We start from the raw sequence: 24141 nt of genomic DNA on the forward strand, positions 1-24141 counted from the left end.
GGGTCTCTTCTTTGAAATGACAAATACGTAACAATACGTAAGAAAGTGTAACAAAATGTAAAAAATTGTCTGTAAGCGTAATATTATATAAGAAAATGGCGACTTTTTATTTTCTCACTTCTGCTTACATCCTTTTACTTTTTCTTACAATTTCTTATGCATTGCTAAAAAAATATATTGACTATGTTAGGCGGTAAAATAACATATGTAATAAAATGTAATAAAATGTAAAAAAAGTCAACAAATCTGAAAATGTAAGAAAGTGCACGAAAACGTACGAGAAAAAAGTCCGAAATCCAACAAAAAGGTACAGTTTCTTACATTTTCTTACATTTTATTTACATTTTTTTACGTTTTATTACAATTTATTACAGTTTTTTCCACTAGAGATTGTTCAAAAATGCGTGTAATGCGTGTAAGCGCTTTATTTATTGTATACATGTACAAACTAGACCATAGATAATTTATAAAAACGTCACACTGAAATTGTTTATTTTTTTCAATATCAAAAGTACACGATAATCACAGCAGCAGAATCAATGCGATAACTGGCAAATCATAGCAACGCCTCGTATTATCCAATGCTCCGGGGGCTTGCTGGTGGGTAATTCTACGGCGATAACGAAATTCGTGGAGTGTCCCGTGGTAGACAGAGTTCCGCGTCTTTCGCTCGTTTTGTACAGTGGGCAAGTATAGGTCAGTCTCTTCTCAATCTCTTCTTTTCTCCTGGGTAACATCCATATCTGTCGAGAAGGATATAAGAAGAAGATGTGAGCGCTTATATCTCCGAGCCGCAATCGACTCGATAAACATAGCGTATAATATACCGCACGTACAATATATATATATATATATATATATATATAATAACTTTGATATTTATGCAAGCGATTGTCAATCGATCGTCATACTTACGTAGGGCATGGGCTCGTACAAAACTTTCGGAAGACTCTCGTTAATAATCATTTCGTCTTTATCGAATCTAGCTCCGTCTAAAAATAGCCCGTAAACGTAAACGCCGTCCTCCGGCGGCTTACTGATCGAAGCTTCTTTCATGACGCGAAAGTCGTAAACCAAAAGATCGATAGGGATCTGGTATTTTCTCGCGTAATTTTGCCGGATCCCAGTTAAAAACGCTTGGGTGAAGAAAAATCCAGACAACCAGTAGGTCGCGGGCGGCCCGTTGTCGTACCAAGTCTAAAATTCATTTATTGTATTATTTTTACAGCGGTAAAATAAAATTAAAAACTCGACTCGGAGATACCTTCAAAAACTGCAAGCGTTCCAGAAAATCTTTGACGTAGCTGCCGAGAGATTTCAGAGACGGATAGGAATTCTGCATCCACAGGCTCGGAATTTTTCCCACCAACAATGAGAAAAAGACTTGTTCCAGCTCGAAAGACATCACGACGACGCCTATGATCGAAATAAAAAAATATTACGTCGATCACGATCAAAAGTATAGATTCGATGAAAAAAGCTAGTTGCGGAGGTATGTATACCTTTGATGGCTCTTTGTACGTTTACGAGACTGCTTCTTATGCAGCTGAGCAGTTTATTGAATCGACCCATTTCTTGAACCAGCACAGTGTTCATGCTTTGGTTGTAAGAAGTCGGGTATTTCTCCATGGCTCGTTGCAGGTCGTAATTTTCCGGCAATTTATCGAGGATGTCAGTCGCGATCTTGTAAACAACTTGATCTTCCGAGGCGCCGCTTGCATCGTTCCGTGATTTTTCCTGCGAGAGTTTGATTGTAGTCAGAATTTAATACGCTTTATTCTTCCAAATGTAAATTATCTACAGTGCGTATACATGTACAAGTATCATCGGTCGAGTGAGTGCCTAAACGTGTTTCTACTTTCAAGGCGGACTAATTAACGAATCTGATACGCATTAACTACCATTTAACATGCAACGATCGCACACAACTGTCTCTAGTAAAATTCAAATTTTAGACCACCGATTAATACTTCACCTTTTGCTCCCACAAGTCCTAATGGTCGGTAAAGAAAATAAGCGATAAATGAGTTGTTCGCTGTACATATCGGAGGAAAAAAAGAGAAAAGAAAATACTCGTCCAGCCTTACCGTTCGGTCCTATCGTAGCCCCCAAACAAAAAAAAAACAGAAAAAAATTAATACCTTCATCTACATGATTCACGAGCACATGAACAATCGAATTCACGTACCTGCGTAAGCAGCAGCGAGGAAAACATCAAATTAGTTTCCTGATTATCTTTGACGATATCTGCATTCTCGTGAAGGCCGAAAACACTGGGTTCCGTGATTATGGGAAAGCTCTTCGTGTAACTCACGTACGCCTCGTATTCTTTGAACGTCGGACAGTAGTATACATCGGAGGACGGATCGAAGCGATAATTCTCTCGCGTCACCAGTTCCCTGCACGACAAACAAATCCGTTCGCTTAGCAGATCCTCGCTCCAATACGCGCACAGAGTCGCACTTACTCGCAGTAGAACGTCTGCAGGATAGCCATGAGGGTCCTCCTGTCCCAGTCGTCGGTGACTCTTCCTCCGTAATTACACTCGCCTGTGAGATACTTCAGAGCCTCGTACTGCACGTCGTCGTACTCGTTGAGGAAAGTCTTGAGCTGTAACGCGCTGATCCTCAAATCCGTCTCGTTGAACTCGTACGGCGTATTCCAGCCGATCGATCCGAACTTGCGCCGCTCCTGGACGTTCGCGTGGAAGAAGCAGAGCGCGTAGAGCAGCTTCTTGAAGACGTCGGACTGTTTGCAGGACTCGAAGAACTCGGGGTCGCTGATGGGATCGTTGCCGTAGGATTTCAAGATGTTGGCGCGCAGACCCTTCGGAGGCTCGTTCGTGATCTTGATGGAGTTCTGGAGGATGGAGATGGGGAAGTGGTCGACGGGGTAGCTCGTGAGCCAGAGACGAAAGTCCGGATGGATGGTGTCCGGAAGGAGGCCCTCGCAGATCTTCTCGAGGGTCGGCATCCAACTTTTGGCCAGGTGACAGTTCTGCAGGACCACCCAGTTGCCTTCCTTCACGGCCCTGTTTATCAGCTCCACGGCTATTGGGCCTTGTCCTGCGATGGAAGAGAACATAATGTATACATCGATTTTTACGCGATTTTGCTTGCATACCTTGACCGAGGGATAACGAGGACAATTTCTTCGCTCCGAAGCCCTGGTCCTCGGCAAACTTGAGCAGGAGCTGCATCGGATCGGCTCCCGGCGTCAAGATGAATATCAACGGGACGCAGCTGTTGGAGTCTTGGAAGGGAGAGGCTAGATCGAAAGGCGGTGGCTCCATGTACTCTGGGCCGAGTTGAGCTATATAGAAAGTGGGGAAAAAAGTAAGCTCTATAAATCTTTCAACTTTCATTACTCTCCGCGAGACCTTACATCCGACAAAGTTCTGCACGGCTGGAACTATTTTGTCCGGGCGAAGGCATCTTAAAAGCAGAATCCTCTCGAAAACCGTCAGTCGGTCAAACGGCTTTGGGAAAGTCGCGACTTGCGGCTCTTTCGAGTCGTACACGTTTCTCCACTCGTTTACGCTGTTACGAAGAGATTCTCTTATCCCCTGCAGAGAAAAGCTTTTGAGATTGGTATGATTCGAGAACTCGAAAATAAAAAATATTCGCTTCACGGTCGTGGCAAACCTTGAAACCAGGCACATCTTCCAGCCTGCAAATTTCGTTCCACGATTGCGGGGGTAGCCACGAAGCTGGATTTTCGTGCGGATTATCGAGACCGACTCCGCCAGTCAAGATGAACATCCACTGCTCGCGAGACAGCTTCTTGTCATTGTTCAGCAAATTGATGACCAATAAGAGCGAGAAGAGGAGCTTGTCCTTTTCGAAGAGGGATCGGCACACGTTCTCGTAAAGCGAGCGCGTAAAGTGTTTTTTCAAGTCTCTTATGCGAGCTTCCACCTCTTCCACCGGCTCCGTGTTATCGATCGCCATTTTGAAGAGGTTGACGAACCAATTCAGAGAGTACTGATACATCGGATCGATATTCGCCAAGTCGGCTGTCGTAATCAAGGTAGTGGTTGTGTAATTATAACTTATTCAAGATTATTAGCGTAAGTATGGATGATTTTTTACCCGTGGTAAAGAAGAGAACAGTACTGTAGACGGCTATGGGGGAGTACTGCAGTCTAGTTATATCGATGGTTTTCTCCGTCACTTCGGCAGCCGCCTGTTTCACTTGAATTTCATTACTCAAAACTTTCGAGGAACTCAACGCCGCGATGGCTTCCTCGTCTTCGAGGATATCCCCTTCGGACGACGACAACAGCGCCAGAATCTTGTCCTCGGTTTCTTTCAACATTCTGAAATCATACGCGAGAAAACGCGCGATAGTGCAATCCTTGAAAAAAAGTGATTTCAAGACAATAGCCTCGATTACTTCTTATTAGCAGCTCCTTGAATGATCAGCGAGTTCTTCTCGGACTCTAAATCCGGCCTTTCCTTTGCGACGACGATTCCCAAAAGCTGGTCCTCCAGTCCGCTCGACGTTATCATAAAGTTTATCAGAGTGACCTTGACAATGATTTCCGGCAGGTAGTGAGGGTTGCGCAATTTCGTCGTTATGTACAATCTGTAAGAGCAGACAATTCGCGACAATGAGAAATTCTCGAGTTTTAAAGAAAACAAAATTACCTGAACTCGTGACTATACTCGACGACGGTGTCGCCGAGTTTTATGCACAAGGCGCCGCCTTGTTTGAAAGTTTGTTTCATTAATATAGGCTCCAGCATAGCGTCGAGCTCTTCGCCGATGTTTTCCAGCAGAACTGGCTGGCCGAATTGAATGGCGTTCTCCAAGACTCGAGGGTAATCGTTTTGGCTCAGCTTGATTATGCTCAAGTTGTTGTCCTTTTCCATGTTTTTGATCCACTTGTTAGCCTGACTCTGAGGGTCGATCATGAGAGGCCAACGTCGCGAGTTTCTAGGACGAGTTTTATTGTTGAAATTGCGCATTGAAGAAAATAATCGATTCGAAAAGCAACAAGAGCATCGTTTACTTGACGATTATCCCGTTGTCCACGGAGAAGGAATCAGTGGGCAGACCGAAGATGTTCCAAGATCTGATCAGAACCGGAACGCCCAGAACGTCTCGAAGCTGGAACTCCTTGGTACAAACGATCTCCAGTTTCGTGCAAAGCTCGGCCCAAGCTTCGATCTGCTTCACTCTGTAGGGTGTCGTGAACGGCCCTAAATACGCGATTACACCGGACGCTATCATCGCGTCTCCGGTGAGTCGATCGTATCTGAAAATTCGTACGGCAAACAATTGCGGGCAACCGATACGCGTCGAAAGCCTTATTCTTCGTCGAGACTCACCTCTCGCCCAGTTCCTGGGCGTTATTCGACCAGCGCGTGTATTCGCCACCTAATCCGCCGATCAATTCCTCGGCGCGCTTGAGCTTCTGTTCGCAGTCCGTCACCTTATCCATCATCGACTGGTAATCCGCTTTCCGCCTCTTCAGATCGTCCTCCAGCTTAGCGAGGTCCATCTAATGCCGAAAACCGCACAGCAAGGTCAACAACGATTCGATACAGTTATATACTCTAACGTAATTAATCATACCCTCGCAAAGTACCTGGACTTTCCGCAGCTCTTCTCGTTTGGCATCCAGCTTGACCATGGCTTCGTTGTAAACGGCTTGAGCCTCGGCCAAGGCTTTTTTCTTGGGCGCTACGACTTTCGCGACCTTGTCGTACTCCGAAATGGCGTAGACCCACTTGCAGAGACCCTCGCAAGCAGTCGAGGCGCTCTTTATCTTCTCGGGGTCGAAGTTCACGTTGGTCAGATATTCTCTGCGGATTCTGTCGATGACCTTTTCCGGAATGTTGTCCTTGTCGAAGCTCAGCAGGGTGTCTAGGAACTTGACGTCGCTCAGGATCTTGAGAGAGACCTTCCAGTAGTCCTCCGCCATACGACCGTCGGGTTGTTGGATCCTTTCTGGTTTCATTTCCTTCAAGATGCAGACGCTCTCCATGACGAGCTTGACACCGGCTGGTGGATTCTTCATCGCCTTGACCACCGCGATGTCCGTCGGCGTCAGGGTGTCCAAAGCGGCTTGAGCTTCCTTCAAGATCGGCATGGCTTCGGCCAAGTTCGCGTCGCACTCTGCTTTTATCTCGGCTGCTCTACCAGCTACTTCCTGTATGCAATGCAATAGTATAACGATGTAATCGCGACAATTTATGAAATTTATGGAAAATCGTAAAGCGAACCATAGCAGCTTCCTCGTCGATCTTAACGATCTTCTCAACCTCCGCGACGTCCGCGCTCTCTTTCTCGACACGAGTCAGTATCGTCTGCACTTCCTGAGTGGCTTTGACCAGCTTAGGCTGCAGTTCTTTCAGAGTCTCCTGCATCTGAGTCACATCGCGTTGCGTTCCGTCCAAACGACCAAGGCCGCCCTCGTAGCGAGTTTTGCTCAGCGTGATTTCACTGTATATAGTTCGAAAAAAAAAATTGTTCAACTCGTGTACAATAAACTACCGCAAAATACGCCTTACCTCCTCTTCTTAGCCAAAAGGTCCTTGAAAGTGCTGATAAGCTCCAAGTAAGAGGTCGGAGTCACGTAGGTATGCCTGCCAAGTCGTTCCAAGAATTCCAGACTGAGAGTTTGGGTCGACACGTGGAAGTACTGGCACATGTCTATGGCTGCCTTACGCTCGAGATCAGTGAGCTTGATCTCGCCGAGGAACTTCATGGCCACCGCCGAGAGCGCGTCTTTCGGCCAAGGCTATACGCAAAGCTTGCGATCAATCATCGGGCTTCTCGACCGCGTGAATCTTACGTAAAATCATCATCGTCGATTACCTGCATCCAGTCGATAGTGCAGCAATTGACGAGAGCCGGGAACGTCCTGATCCTGTTCCGGAAAGCGTCGCCGATCGGCGACATGGTCACGACGATGTGCAGCTGCTCACGAGCCGTCTGCACGAAGAGGTTGAAGAGGGCGACTGGACTTCCGTCGGTCTGCATCGATTTCTCGCGCTGGCGGTCTATCTGGCGCATTTTCTCGCAGATCTCGGCTTTCTCTTCGTTGTTGAAGAGATTTGGTACCTGAATTTAGAAAAGAGAAACACGCAATACGTTGTGTGAAAGAACAATCGAAAAGTATATGATCATACCTCTCCAGTGTTCAGCATGTTATTGATGTCCTCCAGAAAGCTCTCCTGCTTGATCTGCGTATCGGTGAAGAGAAAGGTCGAGTGCAGCTCGTTCGAAGTGGTCTTGAGAAGTATCTTCTTGATGTCCTCGTGCCAGTCGTGAGTCCCGTAAGTCTTGGTGATCTCCACCTGGTGGACCTCGTAGTCGCAGATGTGAGAGGCGAGTCTCGTGAGGGATTGACGCCCGGAACCACCGACACCCACGAGCAAAGCGTGAGATCTCGGTTGCTTTATGATGCGAGCGATCTTGGACAGATGCTCGATCGCGAAGCGGAACAAAACGAGGTTCATCGGCTTCTTCGTCATCGAGTTGTACTCGCTTAGGTAGTTCTCCACTATGCTGCGCAGCAGCTCGAGGTCGGAGACTTCCTGGTAGAGACGAACGTCGGCCTTCGGGTCGACAAAGTCGCAGTAGACGAGCTTGCGAAGCTCGCTTTCGCCAATCTGAATATCCATATTCAAGATCACTCTCATTTTCGTTATCGATTTTTCACAACGAAGGTACAATGCTTACCATCGTCGTCTTTCCGTTCTTCAGCTCGGCAAACATCTCGTCCAAATCGATTTCCATTTTCTCGCTGAGAGTCGCGCGTATCTGCCGAATGAGCCAATCGATGTCGCTCTGCTCGACCAATCGATCGCCGAATACGCGCAGCACCTCGTGGACCCATAGCTTCTTCATGCTTTCGAGGGTCGGCATTGTCTCCGGGACGGACAATAGAACGCCCTAAAGGTTTACATTGTTAAAGCTCGTCGTTGTCTCATTTTCCTTCAGCACTAAGCTCTTATAGAGGATATCGGAATTACCTGAATTACTCGAGAGAAGTCGCGAAGGTTGAACAGGTAATGCGACTTCGCTGGGGTGGGCAGGAGGAATTCGAGACTCTTTTTGTAAACGTCTAGCGTGGCTAATACTATTTGCTCGATACAAGGATCGAATTCTTTGCTGAAGCCTCTGCGCCGAAGAATATTATTTCATATTAAAGAAAATCGCGTGAGTATAGTTAACGCTCTCAAACTATTTTTATAGACGCTTGCCTCGTATCGAGATGCCAGAGGATGATTTTACTGAAAATAGCGATCATAACGTCATCCTGAAACTCGGAGATGGTGGTGACGAAAAAGTGTCGCTTGAATCTCGGCGTGACGTCCTTCCCCCCGCTAACTGGCGGACTCATCGCGCACATCAACTGCAGCTCGATCAGTTTGATCGCCGTTGAGTCTTTTCTGTCGTACCTACGAATACGAGAATCTCAGCGTTTAATACAAAATTTGAAATTGAAAGTCAGATGTAGAATGGTTAGAGCTGGATGTTTTACCACTGCGAGTGATCCAACCACTGTCTGAGCAATTCGATAGCAGGCTGTGCCCCGTATTCTTCCTTCATCGGCATGGATACATCGTCGACGAATATGACCCATCGTTTACCCACCGGAGGACCGTACACACCTTTTCTCCTCTTGTCCAGCTTGCTCATGATGATATCCTGCGTCTGGTTGGCCGAAGTCTGCGCCGAGAAATTGATGAACAGCGGCTTGTACACAGCTGTGTTGTTCTTCTTGAGCAAGAAGTCCGTCGCGTAGACCGATTTTCCGGTTCCAGTTGGCCCGACGAACAGCACTGGCTTCTGCTGCTGAACCAGCAACTGGAAGAGAGTCGTGTAACGGATCGTCTCGACCGTAGGGACGATTATCTGGTTCACGGGGATATCTCGAGGGATCGGCGGGACGTTCTGCAGCTCGTCCGACCACAGCTTCCATTTACCTTTGCCCTGCGATTTTTGAACGCGGTTAAGCAACGGAGTTGCGTGGATTTTAGCGTTTTTAGAATGGACGGAGGACCTCTTTGATGAACTTGTAGTCGAAGACCAAGCCGTCTTTGGGCATGACGAAGATGTACGGTTTTGCCGGCGGTTGGACTGGCTCTGGTAAGCCGAACCTGCTGACCAGAGATGCTGGAAATTCTTTCTCTAAAAGTCCCCGGAAAAGGACGCTGAAAACCTCTCTGTCCTTCGCCACCAACGTGCCTCCCATTGCCCAGATGCAAGAGAAAAAGAAAGATCCCTACGATCGAGGGTAATAAGGTGAGAATTACTTCTGTGTCAAAATGAAAGTGCTTGAAAATTTTTCTTATGAGTTACTTCTATCTGTGCTCTGAGGTCCAATTCGTTCGGAATTTGAGTCGGGTTCAAAGTACTGTACTCGTCGAGGAAACAATCCATCAAATAAGTGATGGACTGTACGAGATTCGAGTCGGGCATAGGACACATTTCCTGGAGAAAGCAATTACTTTCAAAACTTTGTACAAAAAAAGAAAATTGCATTGAACTGTCATGTAAATAGATAAACAAATACACACGGTGAGGCCGCATCGTCTCAGGAGATACAGAATGGGCTTGCAGAATCTCAAAAAGAGAGACTCGTACAGGAAAGTCTGCAGCCATTGAGTCAATAGAGTCGGTGTCGTAGCTATCCACGATTTCAAAAGCGGCTCCCAACCCAGACTCGATGGATCCATATAGATCATACCTGTGACACAAGCACATTTGTCGGCGTAAACGTCATCGTAAAAACTGCTTCAAAACACGTGGAACACAAGTCTCACCGCAACGCGACACAGTCGCAGGCGAAGCAGCCTCGAGGTCCATCGTTTCGAAAATCAAATTGGTCGTCGGTGCCAGTTGTATGATTTCACCGCTCATTAGGCACAGTTTCTTGTTGTCGTCGAGCACCGTGTTCATATTCTCGATCCAAACCGCGTCGATGGGTCCATCGAATACAAGCCACTTGCGATTGCTATTCGTGGACGTGGCGAAAGCCCGATAACTGATGGCTAGAATTCCGTCCTGCCATTCGTGCGACGCCTGATCGAATTGCCCGTACAGCTGGCCGATGGTTATCGATTTTGGGTTGATCACGGTTATCTCGACCTTGCGCTCGTTCATTAGTTTCTGAATGAAGACGAGCAGAACTTTTTCATTGTTTGAAAAGTTTTTAAAAGAAAAATATATATATTACGCGTTCTTCGCAGAGTTCCAAAGCGGCAGCCAATGTTCTGTACGCTGTGGACTTTCCTCCGAACGGCTGACCGACGATCATGAAACCGTGACGGACGATCATCATCTCGTAGATCTGCTGGATTTTCTTCAGGAACGACGGGGTGCACTGAATATTGGCTCGAGCGCACGCTTCCGCGGCGCACTCGTTCAAGTCCGTGTAGTCGGCTTCGGGTAGGCTCACGTTGGGGAACAGATCCGACATGATTCCCTGCAGCGTAAAAAGGGTGTATCATCGGAATCGATCGCTTTACGATCGCTTCGAGAATGTAAAACTCACGTTAAACAGCGGTACGTCGGGATTCAAGAATTTCGGCAAATTCACATCCCTGATACTCCTGAGTATCAAGATATTCTCGTCCTCCTCAGGATATTTCAATTTCAAGTTACCCGCGGCGGTGAGAACCGACTTAACGGCCCTCATTCCGTAGTCGTAATGACTCTGCGTCGACAGCTGCTCCGAGCAGAGCCGATAAGCCGTGACGATTTTCACGGAAAGTGGCCTCGCGTCGTGGAAGCCGAAGGAGTACAGCGTGTTCTCGGCTATCAAGCCGTAATCCGGCACCTGACACGCGAAATCACGTATAGCCATGATTCATAGAACTGTATTAAAGGACATATTTTCATACCATCATCGCGACCGAACGGAAGAGCGCCTTGAGATTATCGGGCAGATCCGATCTTCCAGCGTATCCCGGATTCATGGTGATGAAGATAGCGCAAGTCGGGTCTAAGTTCAGCTGGGTGCCCTCGAAAATCAGCGTCTTTTCCTTGGCGTTTATCGCTCGTTGTATCGTCAGGATTTGCTGAGCCACCACCGACAGTACCTCGAGGTCGATACGATTGAACTCGTCGAAACAGGACCAGGCACCCGATGCTGCTAGGCCCTATACACACATCATCGTTCTCCGTATAATTCCTCCGATGAAAAGTTTGATTACGAGAAAAAGAGCGTTTACTTTGAAGAACTTTCCCAGCGCGATGTAATCCAGCCCGTCCGAGCAATTGAAGACGACGCACTGCTTGGCCACGGCCTTGGCCAGATCCTTGGTGGTCTCGGTTTTTCCGGTACCAGCAGGTCCCTCGGGCGCACCTCCGAGATGCAAGCTCAGCGCCCCGAAGAGCGTCCGGTAGCATCGATCCGTCAACGGCGTTATCACTAGCCTCGACGTGTTGCCGAGGTACTCGTAGCCATAGGCCAGCGAGGCGTTTATCATCATCGTCATTATGTTGTGCTCTCCGTCGTGCTCCTGCATAGTGCGTCGGGGAAATCGATTAGGCGGGAAAATTTGCGGTACGTACACGGATATGCGGCATAACTCACCATCCAGTAGTATCTCATCTGACAGATCCACTTGAAATCAGTGACGCTCGTGACTTTCTGCTCGCAAAGACCGACTAGAACGTCCCTCGCGTGCACGTCCAGAGTCACCAGTGCCTCTGCAGCGAATTTGATGAAATAATAAGAAATCGTTATTAAAAAAGAAGAAGAAGAAGAAGAAGTAAAAGTTCGACAACAGAGGGAGAAATTTATACCGAGGGTCGTGCGATTTTGCGAGGACAATTTCCCCCGCACGAGTTTGACAATTTGGCCGAGCTCGTAGTTGCAGAGCTCGACGTACTCCAGCAAGCCCTGAGGCGCTTTCGGAATAGCGCTGGTTACATCGCTCGTCCAGTATAACTGCGAGATGCAGAGGATGGCCTGTCCCGGCCACTCCAACACCCACTCGCTTCTGGCTTTCGTTGGATAGGCGGTTTTCGCTCGCAGCACCTGTTACTCGCTCGTCTCATCGTTTAGGCTCGTTTAGTCTTTATCGTTTAGCGATCGTATATATACGTTACCTGGGCTCGGACGCTGGCTTTCATACCCTTTTCCAACTTGTCCAGCCATTTTTCCACCTGGCCCTTGGCCTCGGACGTGTCGATGATGTCCTCCAGATCGATTTGCTCCTGCTCCGAGGAAATCATAGAGGTGACCTCCTGCATCTCCGTGAAATTGAGTTTCGCTATTCCTTCGAAGCATTTCTTCAAGTGGGGCTGTACTCTGAATTCAGGGATTCAAGTATCTGTATAAACGGAAAATTCAATATCGTTTATGTAAGAAGTAAATATACCGTGTCGGGTCTTTCGTTTCCGAGAGTATTTCCAGCAACTCGTCGTTCGACAGGAAGAAAAATCTCGGGAAGACGAGCCGCTTCTTTTCCAGGTAGTCGTTCAGTCCCTTCTGAATCAAATCGAGTAAATTCGTGGACTTCTTGAGGCGGTCGAGCATCTTATCGATTTCCACGACCTGCATGACTTTCGGGTTGGCCACTACGCTCGACATTATGTCTTTCCATATCTGCGGACACGCATAGCAATGAGAGAAACTTTAAAAGCTGCGAAGTGAGTTAGAATCTCCAAACTCCTTTTTTTTCGAAATAAAATATACGCGGCACAAACTTTGTCGACTGCGCTGAACCGACGTCCTTCCTCCTGCATCTGCGAGTGTATGTCGGGCGAGGAGAATATGGGCTCGAGATACATCCACGTCGCCTGCACCTTCAGCCAGTAGTCCATGATGTCTTGAAGCAGATACAGCTTAGCCTCCCACTCCCTGAATTGAAAATTTTCTTTGAAATTCTTATGATTATTTCCTTCTTCGAAATCTCCCGCGCTTCCAGCAGCTTACAAGGTTTCCTTCTCGAACGGCTTGATGTAGAGCGAGTTTTTCATCGTCTGAGCTTTCGTCAGATGGTCGTCCAGCAGTAGCTGAATGTCATCGACACTAGCGATGACGTAGGTGCCGGTATCGCGGTACGAATTCACGACGAATTCCATGTCGGTCCAGTCGGCATGCATCTTCAGCAGAGCCTTCTCCAGGTTGCTCTCCTTCGTCGCTGCTTCGGATATGGTCTCGAATTTCGGCACGTACTCGTCCAGGCCAAAATCGATTACCTGAAAATGCTTTCGAACGCTATACACAGGCGAGAAAAATCGAGAAAAGGTGACACACCTTCAGCAGCGTCATGCTCGAGTCGACGACGATGGGAAAGCCGACGATATCGGAGACCCGCTCCCAGTGCCTCGCCTTCATTCCGGGATTGCCGAGAGTCATGATGAGGGACATGTGCTCGCGGAACTCTTCGATCGTCGACCTGACGGTCTCGGCCAATTTGCGCACCAAAGGCTCTTGGAAGGCTTTTTCCAATTTCAGCACCGAGCGATACGCCGTGCCCGACTCGGCCTCTATCGTGTCCGGGCTGTAGCTGCCCACCATCGAGCTCATCCACTTCTCGTGACTCGATAGAAACTCGCAGGCCGCGTCGTAGAACTTTTTGTACGGCGCCAGTTTGTCCGCTATCTGACCTCGTTGAAAAATTACAAATCCACGCAAATTTCGTCCAATATACCTGTATGGATTAAAAATGTCTTTCAACCTTCTTTCTGAGGGGATACTGCGATATTTCCCAGCCGAACATCTGCTCCTCTTTGTTGAACTCGTCTATGGTTCCCATCGCGTTGATTAGTCGAGCTTCCAGTCTATCGGCTTTCTTCTTGTAGCGGAAAATTTCCTCGACGTTGCCCCAGTACTGCATCTCGTCGCAATGCTTCGCGTAGGTCTGCAGGTCTTGATTGAATTTTTGTATGCGCGAAGTGAGGGCCTCTTGATACTCGCCGGTTTTGCTCGCGATTATTCGTCGGTGCTCCTCGAAAACCGACGGCATTCGATGGTACCTGAATAACATTTTTTTTTTATTCAGAGTTTCATTTGCACGCGTAAGCTCTCTCAGTACCATTGAAAAGCAAAATTGTTGGTTTTAATTTCCACGGAAGTCAAGGGCTTGTAATCAGAGAGGAAGGAGATGTATTCGAGGATCTCTCGTAGTCTGTCTTCCAGATTCGAAGACATTTCGCTCTCGGCCTTTTTCACGAAGATGCCGAGCTCCATCAGCTCGGAAGTATTGGGCGGAACGCTTAGCGCCTGATCCGCCATGCTCTGATACTCGTCTCCGATACTGAAAACGTCGCGAAATGAAAAATCTCGGTATCGAATAAAAGCTCACCTATACCATCACAACTTACACCTTGGATTTCGTCTGATAATCGTTGATCATCTTGTTGAGCAGCATCTCCTTGCAATTGTCGGCGGCTTGGGACATGTGCAGCATCAAGTCCCTCTTGTTGACTTCGAATAGGCCGATGTGAGCCGTTCGATCGAACTCCGATAAAATGTTTCGTGAGAGCTGATGGTATTTTTCAATTAGTTGCCCGTACTCCTCGAACGAGCGAGGCGGATCTGCGTTCAAAAACGACTCTACGAACGTGATCTCCTGCCGGTTAATCAGATTTACGTACTTGTCGAATTCCCGGACTTGCATCTCCGGGCCGACTTTGTGCTTTTCTATCAGCTCGCCGATACTTTTGGCGTGCGCTGCTAATATGTCTCTAGAGACGTCTGGCTACACACACACACACACACACACATACAAGGGATGTAGTTTACGTGGGGTTAATCGAATTTCCTTTGAGAAATTGTGTAGTTTACCGGAGAGAAATCCTTTCGGTCTATCTACCTTTAAGTTTTCGTGCGTCGTAATACTCGCGGTTTGTTGCAGACACTCGAAATCAATGCGCTTGTGCTCGTTCACTGCCTCTAGAAGCGAATTCAACAGCATGACGAAAGTGTCGCGGAAAACTTTGAATGACGGATCGAAGCCGATGCGTTGATTTCTCGCCACGACATTGATGTTGAACACGCAACTGCATCGCTGCTCGCAAACGCGAAGAAGAAAAGTAAATTTAATCGTTGCTATATGTGCAAATCGATTTGGAAGCTTTTATTCACCTCGGCGTTGGTTAGAAAATCCATGTAGTCGTCGATGGATTTGAAGCACAGAGATCGCAGCTGATCTTCCATTATCGTGGCGAGACAGTTGAACAGTTTCACTGCGTCGTCCTCGTTCTTGTCGATCTGCAGTATACCTTTGCGTTGAGCCTGAGAGTATATTATAACGTTGAGAGCGAATAACGAATGGTTCGCACGAATCGAGACTAACGGAATAAATTAAATTTGTTTACGTTACGAAAAATACTGATTATCTTGGTAATCCATCTCTCGTCGAGCAGTTTCTTCGTGCTTTTAACCATTTGCGAAAACAGGTAGTCGAAAGTCAGTAGGTCGTACGATTTCCCATGCGATAAGAACGACTGCTTATCAATCTGCCGTGTCGCGCTGCAATTCGTTTCAGAATTGAAAAAAATGCGTTTTTGATTGCCTCCATACGCAAATTATCAATCGATAGTTCATTACTCGAATTCGCGGAACCAAAAGTCCAGGGACTTTCTAATGCAAGGATGATACAACATCAAAGACCTCTCGAGCTTCCTGCGTCTCCTCTGGAATTTAATTTTCTGCTCTGCCGTCACGGAATTAAATGCATTCTTGAGTTTCTGCGAAATCGACGTACTTTGCGTTAATTTTCAAACGCTCTTCATCGAGCGCGTAAAATAAAAAGAGAAAAAAATTCAACAACCTGCACCGAATCGTCCTCGTTGTTCGCGAAATCATGCAAAACGAAATCGACCACCGACTTTTTGACGCTGAGAACGTAGTTCTCTTTGATCTCCCGAACGACCTCAGCAGTTACGCTCTCGAAGCGCAGCCGCCAGTTTTTCGGGACTAAATTTAGAATCGCCTCGAGAACAGCGGGATCGAGAGGCGATATGTGCGAGCTGTCTATGCCGTGCACTATGTAATGGTAGTATCTCAGCAGCTGGGCATCTTCGTCGGTTATCAAGTTCCTCGTGAACGTACTGCCGGATCGTTTGATGTGCTCGTCCTGCTTCTTCGCTATGGTCTTTATCAGCTTGTTACGAAACTCCTCCCTTTTGCGCCGCAGCGACGTGTAGCAGTTCGCCGTGAACAGCATCTCCCTTTCCTTCTTTCTACGCGACGACGAGCTCTTATTGATTCTAAAATACACGTCGAGAGTCGTAATATTTCGAAAGTAATTTCACTCGATCGTTCAAAGCGTGTACCTCGATAATTTTTCCTTCGAAGAATCGAAAAGCGGCTGGGGCGAATCGAATATGGAGAGCTCGGTGAGGACATTGTCGAGCAGCTCGTTGCGTTTCCTCTTTTGGCCGACTAGTTTTTTCAGCTTTTCAACGTTGAGCTCTTGCGATTCGTGGAACAAGCCTCTCCTCCCGTTCATGATCACTCTAGGTTTGGGTTAGCAAACATAAAAACACTGCAATCTCATATTGTTTTCACTGTACGCCTACTCTCGTACACTGTGTGCACAGCGAACACGAGGAATAGGTTAATCACGCGTGGAGGGTGTTTGTTTCCATAGTAATACTAGATCGCCTGCCGGGGTTGCTAGGACGTGTTAGATCTGCAGGGTAAGGATCAGGAGAATTTTCGGGAGGATTTTCGTTGGAAAATGGAAAGGTACTCTTGATGCGAGAAAAATAATAATCAGTGAATGCTCTTATTCTCTTTAAATATATTTAGCTATACACTGTACAACGATTTAAAATTCATTATGCTCATGTTTATGATACACATATTATACTCTCTACACCGCTAGAAAGCAAGATCGTTAAGAGTTGTAGATACGAAAAATGATGATCCTTTCAGAGTATTTTTCTTTTTTTTCGTCGACGTACATCGAGTATAACAAAATATCCATACCTAATCGATTAACATCATACACACTTACTATGACTTACATATCGGTGATTGTCGCTCTCGTCTTTTGATCCCATCGTGTATGCGGGGAATCCCTAATTGATTTGCGCGCGTGTCGTCCCTCTTTCTTCTCTGTATAATAATATACGTAAATCGAGTGTCTACATACGCTATACGGCGAAACGAATGGCAATTTTGTCTCATTACGAACGCAGACTCAACTGAAAAACGTTACGAAACAATCGCTGAATACAAAAGTTATACAAAAAGCTATACGTCGCTATCTCGCACCGTGGCGCAACAGGAAGTACGCAAGAATATCTCTCTGCCTCTTCCAAAAAACGAAGTAAAATCGCAAATACAATAATAGCTATAGATAATTGTATACAAGCCTTATACTTTCGTCCCTCTGATCTCTGAGTTATAATAGGTCCGCCCCAATCCAAACACGTGTATACGAGATTAGAGTAATATATAATCATAGAAACACGGACGTCGGATAAGGAAGAGTCTTTTGTCGAGGTATGTCATATTTGTAATATACACGCATCGGTATAATCACGTCGAGAGTACATGGTCAGCTCGTAAAAGAATATATGTATGTATAAGATTGGACAGCTGCTGCAGGAGAGGAGGCGCGATTCGCGGGCGTTCCTTATTCACGCGCGCAATAGAGGTGTATACAGTACAGAGAGGAGTACAGGGCGCTACATGGCGTTGCGAACGAAAAGCCGCCGAATTATTGATTTTCCTTCGCGCGCTCGCGGCTTATTAATGCCGCGGAAAAAGAATTACGTTATGCCAGATTGCGTATCTTCTCTGTGCAGGTGTGTAAATACGTTTGTCGTCGCGCATCACGTATGTACAGGTGTGTGTATTGTACGGAAGAATTCATATCGCGGGCCCGAATTTGTAATAAGCGAGTTCTCGGTACGCGGTTTTTCTCTTTGAATATTATATCCTTTGCGCTTAGCGCCGGCTCAAAAGAGGTAGGTATACCGAGCGACGTGTGATGCATCATTGTTAGCGACGACGACGACGTAATGCGCTACGTACGAACGAGGTGTATAGCCTCACGGCTATAATAGCTTTCCGCAGAATAATCGATATTTCGACGCTTTTATATACACCGCCGCGAGAGACGGTTTGACCAAACACACACTTTGGGAGCTTGCTCGTTTTTTGCTTATAACTTTAAATTCATTATACTCGTATCTCTTGATTGATTCGGTTATAGCTTTCCTTCTCGTTATTGCATGTCGGATTAGCTTCTATAATACACGCTCAAAGTGATTGCAGCTCTGCTGAGAGACGTTTCTTCGTAGAGTTCGATCTTGTACATGTACGAGAGTTTGTAATTATACAGGTTTGTTAGAATCGTCGCTTAGAATATATATTTTGTTGGAGCCGGAATTGGGTCATTCGGTACACGTGGTGTATGAGAGAAATGCCGCTCGTGGACGCCATTGGAAGAGCTCCGCAAAATAATTAAAATAGAAACGGAAATGCGCGCAGTAGGCTACACCGAGTGACCCAATTTTACACGTTATGTACCACCTCGAGTCCTCTCGTTCTTTTATAATATCCTATATATCGGATGTATATAAACAAAATATAATCTCTCGTAATTTTTTACACCTACTCGCGCCAACTTTCACTCGCACCTACATAAGAAAATACACACTGCTCGCGGATCCTAGGAGATGAAAAATCGAAAAAAAATCAACGCATACGTATGCACGCGGTAGAGCGCTTGAGCCGAGAGTAATAAATCAAATATTTCCTCGCCGGCGATCTCGGTGACAATCGGAGCAATCCAAATAAACAGTCGATCGTGTGAGCGCGGCGCACGTATACGCGTCCGCGGTTTCTGTGTCCCCGGAATTTCTCGTCAATTGTCAAAGGGGGGTACGTACACGTATGGTATATATATAGTATATAGGTAGTGGTAGGCGACTCGTGCGCGTTTCTCTGTTAATCGGGAGAAGACAGCCCCCGGGCAGGAGAGTTTGATCAGCTACTCCGCTCGGCAGCAGTCGGTTAAGGTCTCGTGAAGCGATACCGGAACGGTTGCGTCCAGGCTAGCAATTCTAGATCAGGGAAGAAACACACATACAGATTTTCGTTTTTTTTCTTCTTTTTTTTGATGTAGAAAATGTTGCTCGATCGATTTTCTCGCTGTACGTGTATTGTATGTGTTATACGCTTGGATTCCCATACTCAAAGGCTGTGAATTATTTCGTGTGTCCGTTCATCGTTATAATTGGAATACACGCGTGAGAGACAATGACTTTGAGTATAGGAATCGCTTTGTGGAACACTATATATAATTTGTCTACGAAGCTATACGCTTTGATATGCCAAACAGCTACGGTGTACAATCGGTCGGAATGTTATTTTTCATCGCGTTTTATCGCAGCTAATTGGATGTTTGATCTATGGACCCCATTCGTGGCCGTTTACGTGATTAATGGAACATGCGTTTGATGCAAAATTATAATAACGTATTTTCTATTCTAATTTACAATTCAACTACGCTTATAGTTACTCGCACTAATAGTCATACTTCATAAATACTCTTTCTATATTATATGAGCTACTGATGATCAGCACACACACACACACACACGCACGCACACACGCACAGATGTGTAACAACGAGATTCGAACGTGTGTGTCGCGTGAAAAAAGCAAGAGATGTATGCCATCGTATAAACTCGGCTTGAATTGTAAGATAAAATCTCCGATTATTGCTACTTCGCGTTTTGTATACAAAACGCGTGTACACATTACTCACACACACACGCGCGCGCGCTGCACACTACACATCAGAAGTCTGGAAAATCTAAATGATCGTGTCAAGCGCATACAAAATGAGAGATACAGAGAAACAAAAAGAACGTCATACACAGTATTATAATGGAAGATCGAGCGATAAACTGCAGTGTCCGCGAAAGAGCTCTTTGGCGTTTGTATTAATGTCAGTACAGTATATTTCAAAGCTCGTGAAGAGAGAGAGAGATAGAGAGAGTTCGTATATAATACACACAAGCGCTACTAGTGTATAGATATATGTAAGTATACAGAGCAGTGAGTTGCAGCTATAGGAGCTTGATGTACCTACAGCACGACAATAAGCCTCTACGTTTTGCAACAAATATGCGTCTCTCTCTCTCTCTCTCTCTCTCTCACTCTTGAGTGTTTTATGATATATAAGCAGCTCTCGCTCGCTCTCACGGTGAGCATATATAAATGTTTTTTGCAGCTTTTGTTCTCTACTTCTACGATGTGATTGGTGGCGTTATTATATGCTGATGCTGCTGCTGATGATGATGATTATTGCGGGCGTGTTTGTGTGTAAGTATACAGCGAAAGAAACTAAGAGAGAGTGAGAGCGAGCAAGCAGTGCTTGGATTTCGTTCCCCTTTTCGTGAGTGTGTGTGTGAATGCGCTCTAAAAGAAAAGCTCTACAGTCTGATGATTCACTCTTAAGATTTACCATTGTTGTTGAAACATGGAAAGACCGCGTTCCAGACGCGATTGCAGAAGCCACGTGCTCGGTTATTCCAGCCGGTTATCGTCTGGCTGCCTCTGAATTTGTTACCTGTGTGCCATGAGAGCGACGAAGTTTTTTATTATCGCTGCTCCGAGATAAGGATTGCGTACGCGGGATATATTTGGTTTCTCGGATTTCGTAAGAGCATATGCGTGCGGGAGAGGATAAAGCGAATAAAGAGGAAAATATGGGTCGTACGAATGTCGATGGACTTACTTTCTCCGCTGGTTTTGGCGTTCTGAAACGAGGAGAATCGTTTCTTTACTATTCGTACTGTTCTCTTTCGAAGAATATAAAAAAAATCGATGAAAACTCACTTGCTCGGCCCTTCGGTTAGCCTCGAGAGTGGCAGTCTCGATGACCTCGGAGACGAACTTGCTGGTCTCCTTCATGAGCTCCTCGTCCTTCTTAAACGCCGCCTTTCTCTCATCCAGCGTTCCCCCGGCGCTTCCGTCGAGGAAGCTCTTGTCGTGCTCGTCGGCGACCGGCGAGGTGAACGACAGCTTCATCCTCACGCTCATCTTGCTTCTTATCTAATCCCTCTACGCGTCTGTTTTTTCTCTCTTCTCTCTCTCTCTCTCTCTCTCTCTCTCTCTCTCTCTCTCAGGCTGCAGAGAGTCGTCGTCTGCTTATTGCATTACGCTGCGGAGACAGACAGAGACGGGGCAAGTGCTGTTTATTGGACGCTCCGCTGAGTCTTGTGTCGCGGGGATTGGAAGATCCGAGATAGGAAGACGTCGCGAGAAGGGGAAGCGTAATTAGGGCAATTCATTAAGTTCTGTATTATTGGCTGTTAGCGCCGGGCTGGCGCAGATGGTCTCTCTGAGATTATACGGCTGTTCGCGGAAACTGTGAACTGCTTTTTTTTATTTTTGATCGGAGCGATGAAATACGCGTGCACAGACACGAAAACGCTCGATGATGGGGGATGACAAAGAAGGGGGTGCGAGGATTAATGGAGCGTAAAGCGTAAAATGTGTAGGTTGTTTATGTGCGGCTAATGCAACTCACGAAGCGAAAAGTTCAGCTGGCATGAGGATCGGGAGCTTTTCACTCTCTCTCTCTCTCTCTCTCTCTCCAGCAAAATTATAATGCAGAGGGAGAGAAAAAGCTCTGTAAGCCCCTGGGCAATCAGAGCTGTCGCATGATCATCACCACCTGTGGCTGCACGCACATCAGCAGCTTATTCTCCCTGGAATCCAAACTAGCTCTCGACCCGTACGATATATCCCTCCGAGAGAGCTTTACTTTCAATCGCACACTCGCGCGGTCTAGACCTGTCACACGCACTGGCTTCGCGGCAGGTATAAGTAAGTATCGGAGCCTCGCGCACTGGCTGATCGTCTTTCGAGAGACAGACTCAGCTCTCTCTCTCTCTCTCTCTCTCTCTCTCTCTCTCTCTCTTCCGCTTTCGCACTGTTCCTCTCTCACTCCCCGGACAAAAGAAGCTCGTATTCGCCGAGAGCTTGCGAGAGCTTGCGGAAGAGCAGTTAATGATCGCGTCTGTCCTGGCCCGTCCCTGACTACTGAGGCTCGCTCGAGTCGTGCGCCGCTGCTATCAGCGGTGCTGCTGGCGGTGGTGGTGTTGGTGGCGCCTACCTCTTTGCACACATACTCCTCGAGTCGACGCATGCGCACCTCGACTCCCTCTGTATAGCCGTGTATATACGTATAGGTGTCCCGAGCCAACCCCGGCGACCCCATGAATTTTCGTCAAGCCGTGCGAGAGACTAATCGACGCGCAACGGAGCTTTCTCTCTCGCGCCGAGCTGTGCTTGTCGTCGGGTTTATTATATATAAAGAGAGCTGCTGTTTATGCTCGCACGTTCTTTTTTTCTCTCTCTCTCTCTCTCTCTCTCTCTCTCTCTCTCTCTCTCGGGGCGAGACAGAGAGCCGAGCTATTTACGGGTCGTAAGGGATTGATATGGTATACGTGTGTGTGTGTGTGTGTGCGGACGGAAAGGGGAGCTGTATCGAGGCTGCGATGCTCGGCAGGTGGATGCGGCCAGCCGAAAAGCCAATAATTTTTCTGTTTTCTTTTTTTCGACCGGGAAGGGAAAAGATGCCAAAAGGTGGGGGAGAAAGACGGCGGTTGGAGAGAATCAGACCTAATTTCTCTATTAGCTGCGGCGATCATGTGTTTGCGCTAGATTGTTGGGGCTGTAATGTGGATCTGACGAAGAGAGATGATTTTGGGAGGGAACTTTTCTTTGCTTTTTCGTTTGGACATGCGGAATTAATGAATGTTTATTTCTCCTGCTACCAATATCTGTACGATAATAAATCTCGACAAATTTGTATGCTCGTGCGGCGAAATACTATATTCGCACAACGTGATATCCCGCGAAATTAAAAGATCCGAATTCCAAATCTCCGTCATTCGAAAAGCTCAGCAAAGCTCGAGGGGAAAAGCTATTCATAAAACCTACTCCTCCTCGTCCTTCCTGAAAAGCCGGAAATCTTAATGAGAAGTCGTAACGCGCCCACCGAGCGGCAAAACCGCAAGATCAAAAGATAAAAAAAACGTCTCCCCCTCTTTCTTTGACGAAAAGGAAATAAACCCAAGAAAATTAGCGTGAGGATTTTCCAGCCCGCGAAAATGGGCTGAAGAAAAAGCATCAGTCAGCACATCTACTCTCGCGAGTATATCCTCCCCCACACACATATACCACATATATGTATATACATACCTCCACGAGCTACTCCAAATGGCTTTTGACCCAGAGATCGGGGGTAAAGGTGTACAGAGGGGGGAAAACGGAGCCTTTCAGCCGCGCGGTGTTACAGCGCCACGCGCCAGTGCCACCATTCCGACAGTCAACTACCACTGCCTGCTATATATATATATATATATATATATATATATATATATATATATATATGCACTCTCTACACTGCGTGATTAATCACTACCGGCATTGATCGGCCGGGAGGGCTTAGCCTTATGCATAATAAGAGCTACTCCTCCGCCGATGCCTACTATACATATACTCCCCTGAATTTCGAGCTGGAGAGCTTCCGAACTCGCCATCTCGCGCTTGACTTTGATTGCTTTTTCCGAACTTCTGCAAGCTCTTCGGGTCTCCTCGAGATTGTTTCCGAGAGCGGAGACTGGAACTGACGGTAAAGGGGACGCGCCGCGGCGCTGTTTTAAGGGGCCACTGTGGAAGGAATTACGAGCCGGGCTTTGTCCGCGTTGCACACGCTCGATTGGGCTGCGGGTGTACAGCTTGATGTATCGGGGCTGCTTTAGGTTTGTAAATTGTGAGCTTTACGGCCGTAGGATGGATTTGCGCTGCGGAGCAGAAGAAATAACTCGCTCGTGAAAGTTCGAACGGAAGTTTGGAATTGGAATGTGATGAATAAAATTTTATATCGAGTCATCGGTATATTATTCTATGATTATGTAGTTTAAGCGTGAGAGGGGCACAGGGTTTCATATGGGATTCTGTATACCCTTCAATTTAAAACAAATCGATAAAGATAAAGATCTGCGTATCGAAAGCATGTTTTCTTGGGTTGCTTTTTAAAAATTAACGAGCTCAGCTCGTTCTTAAATGCGTAACGAATTCTGCGGGATCACACGGTAATGGATTTCACATTGTGTGACGATAGCGTATAGCCTGCATTAGCATTAAATAAGCATAAAGCCATTCAATATTAACGAAAGTTTGATC

The 24141-nt window shown here is 46.6% G+C and overlaps 2 protein-coding genes across 5 annotated transcripts; both read right to left on the reverse strand.

Moving 5' to 3' along the window:
• Positions 1–401: 401 nt before the first annotated feature.
• Positions 402–16542, reverse strand: LOC100122034 (dynein heavy chain 7, axonemal). Of its 3 annotated transcripts, XM_031924392.2 has the most exons (49): positions 16254–16542; positions 15749–16187; positions 15526–15665; positions 15294–15447; positions 15061–15210; positions 14789–14983; positions 14298–14674; positions 14009–14230; positions 13652–13949; positions 13228–13575; positions 12904–13169; positions 12675–12828; positions 12347–12573; positions 12075–12276; positions 11769–12003; positions 11557–11672; positions 11192–11482; positions 10862–11119; positions 10513–10797; positions 10195–10443; positions 9782–10127; positions 9536–9705; positions 9318–9449; positions 9019–9240; positions 8497–8948; positions 8216–8413; positions 7985–8132; positions 7692–7904; positions 7139–7621; positions 6825–7070; positions 6518–6747; positions 6230–6449; positions 5593–6156; positions 5333–5505; positions 5014–5259; positions 4650–4937; positions 4396–4587; positions 4092–4318; positions 3645–4015; positions 3385–3565; positions 3124–3312; positions 2468–3065; positions 2189–2399; positions 2088–2096; positions 1976–1993; positions 1503–1737; positions 1265–1416; positions 916–1197; positions 402–743 (listed from the first exon to the last, which is right to left on the reverse strand). In XM_031924392.2, exons 1-49 carry the CDS (start codon positions 16427–16429, stop codon positions 537–539), a joined length of 11985 nt encoding a protein of 3994 aa, XP_031780252.1. In that variant the 5' UTR covers positions 16430–16542; the 3' UTR covers positions 402–536. The 3 variants fall into 3 exon arrangements, with proteins under 3 accessions (XP_031780252.1, XP_008217764.1, XP_031780253.1); XM_008219542.3 differs by lacking the exons at positions 1976–1993; positions 2088–2096; XM_031924393.1 differs by lacking the exons at positions 14789–14983; positions 15061–15210; positions 15294–15447; ... (1 more) ...; positions 15749–16187; positions 16254–16542 and having other exon boundaries at positions 14298–14458; positions 14571–14652.
• A 161-nt stretch (positions 16543–16703) lies between these two features.
• On the reverse strand, positions 16704–22031 carry LOC100678406. 2 transcript variants are annotated; one of them, XM_032596936.1, is made up of 5 exons: positions 21476–22012; positions 20782–21106; positions 20681–20702; positions 20408–20512; positions 16704–18998 (listed from the first exon to the last, which is right to left on the reverse strand). In XM_032596936.1, exons 2-5 carry the CDS (start codon positions 20983–20985, stop codon positions 18949–18951), a joined length of 381 nt encoding a protein of 126 aa, XP_032452827.1. In that variant the 5' UTR covers positions 20986–21106; positions 21476–22012; the 3' UTR covers positions 16704–18948. The 2 variants fall into 2 exon arrangements, with proteins under 2 accessions (XP_032452827.1, XP_008217763.1); XM_008219541.3 differs by having other exon boundaries at positions 20782–22031.
• Between the last annotated feature and the right edge of the window lie 2110 nt (positions 22032–24141).

Source organism: Nasonia vitripennis, chromosome 2, assembly GCF_009193385.2.
Source record: "Nasonia vitripennis strain AsymCx chromosome 2, Nvit_psr_1.1, whole genome shotgun sequence".
Taxonomy (NCBI): Eukaryota; Metazoa; Arthropoda; class Insecta; order Hymenoptera; family Pteromalidae; genus Nasonia; species Nasonia vitripennis.

Coding starts and splice junctions, on each gene's coding strand:
- LOC100678406 (XM_008219541.3), bottom strand. CDS start 20,985: ATGAGCGTGAGGATGAAGCTGTCGTTCACCTCGCCGGTCGCCGACGAG. Junction 20,703..20,781: donor CTAACCGAAGGGCCGAGCAA/GTGAGTTTTCAT, acceptor TCCTCGTTTCAG/AACGCCAAAACCAGCGGAGA. Junction 20,513..20,680: donor CGCCAAAACCAGCGGAGAAA/GTAAGTCCATCG, acceptor CATGGCACACAG/GTAACAAATTCAGAGGCAGC.
- LOC100122034 (XM_031924392.2), bottom strand. CDS start 16,429: ATGAACGGGAGGAGAGGCTTGTTCCACGAATCGCAAGAGCTCAACGTT. Junction 3,313..3,384: donor CGTGCAGAACTTTGTCGGAT/GTAAGGTCTCGC, acceptor CTTTCTATATAG/CTCAACTCGGCCCAGAGTAC. Junction 1,198..1,264: donor AACGCTTGCAGTTTTTGAAG/GTATCTCCGAGT, acceptor AATGAATTTTAG/ACTTGGTACGACAACGGGCC.